The 1,561-nt window shown below is 29.6% G+C and overlaps 1 protein-coding gene across 1 annotated transcript; it reads left to right on the top strand.

The window, feature by feature from the left end:
- Positions 1-521: 521 nt before the first annotated feature.
- LOC141392747 (uncharacterized) lies at positions 522-1,026 on the top strand. Its single transcript, XM_073965644.1, has 3 exons — positions 522-575; positions 641-714; positions 774-1,026. The coding sequence occupies exons 1-3, from the start codon at positions 564-566 to the stop codon at positions 1,024-1,026; spliced, it is 339 nt and encodes a 112-aa protein (XP_073821745.1). The 5' UTR covers positions 522-563.
- Positions 1,027-1,561: the final 535 nt, after the last annotated feature.

Genomic DNA, 1,561 nt, shown 5'->3' with positions numbered 1-1,561 from the left:
ACTCATCCACTTGACGTGGATAATTTATCTAATTTATCCACATGTCGTGGATAACGTATCTACTTTATGATTTGGAAAATGTATCTAATTTACGTGTATCTACTTTATCTACATGACATGGATAATGCATTTACTTTATCCATATAACGTGGATAATGTATCTATTTTATTTACATGACTTTATCGACGACTTCAAGGTAGTTTTTCATCAATAGTACATTGAGATCATCTCGGACGATACCCTACCCACAAAACACTTTTGGCATAAAAGATATGTAACCTTGACTTAATTATTGTTTGGCTGAAATTAATTAACATTGTTCACCAAAAGACTAGCGTATTGAAAAAATGATAATTATATTCGTTCTCACCTATTTCGGACGTTAAAAATACAGTTGAAAACCCAAAACTTGTTTAACAAGATAGTTTAATGATAGTTTGTTGCTTAGTAAATAGTGGAGGTTTGAAACGAAATAAAACTAGCCCCAGGCACAAATTGAAATCAGTCGTGTTTTGGGTTCAGAAAGTCTTAAACCAAAAAAACAAAGCGACTTGTGAGCAATATGAAATTTGTGGTAAGAATTTAAAATATGAAAAGAAACCTATCAATACAAAATCTATAAAATTTTTTTTATTTCAGTTATTCCTCGCTGCACTTTTTGTAATCACCTATATAACATGGGCAGATACAAAGGTGTTACATAACATAACGTAGTAAGTTTTGTTGGAATATATTTCAATATTTTAATAATTATTCATTTGTACCCACATAGCATTAAAGACTATCCTAGTACACGTGTTGAACGAATATCTCTCAATAATGCAAATACTGCGGATGAAGAACTGGTTATCAATGGCCAATATAATCAAACTTTTTTTACATCGGATCATCAAATGCGGATGTTAATTGTAAATTATGTGGCTGATAAAAATGGTTATCGTGTTAACTATACATTAAAACCTGAACTTCCACAACCCGCACATTTACCAGCATTATGTTTGAAAACTTTATGTGGTGGTGGATAATTTTTTATATTTTTTATTAGATAGAAAAAAAAAATAAAAAAAAAAACAAAAAAGTTGAATTTTTCTATTTGGACCAATATTAAAGAAGATATGAGTATTTCTTTGCATATAGTTTTTACAGAACACGGCTTTTTCAAGGCACGAAATCTCTGGAATCGTTCGTCAAAAAAAATCTGAAAATGTACTGAAATGTTTTGCTGATGAGCAGCATCACCAGAGCAAAAATAAAGGAAATCAGATTTCACTCAGAAGTCCCCATATATATTCCCATTTTATCAAAATTGTCTGGCTATAACCAAGGCACATTTATATAAGGTAGATGCATGAATTACAACAACTAACAAATTTACAAAAACTACATTGTTGTTATTGAAAATTAAATGCCAAACTAAACGTTCAATAATGGGGTTGTTCTTTAAATTTTATCAGGAAAAATATAAATACATTTTAAAAATCCTCTAAAATAGAACAAATTAAAGAATTGTCGTAGCTCCTTTTTATTACACGTTTAGGATGAAAAGAAGTATTTTATGTT

The sequence above is a fragment of the Musca autumnalis genome, unplaced genomic scaffold (assembly GCF_047663935.1).
Source record: "Musca autumnalis isolate F117 unplaced genomic scaffold, ASM4766393v1 scaffold_1, whole genome shotgun sequence".
In the NCBI taxonomy this organism is placed as follows: Eukaryota; Metazoa; Arthropoda; class Insecta; order Diptera; family Muscidae; genus Musca; species Musca autumnalis.
This window is presented reverse-complemented; position numbering and strand designations above follow the sequence as displayed.

Excerpts from the sequence above, each read along its gene's own strand:
- LOC141392747 (XM_073965644.1), top strand. Across the intron at positions 715-773 it reads GTGTTACATAACATAACGTA|CATTAAAGACTATCCTAGTA; the intron begins GTAAGTTTTGTT and ends GTACCCACATAG.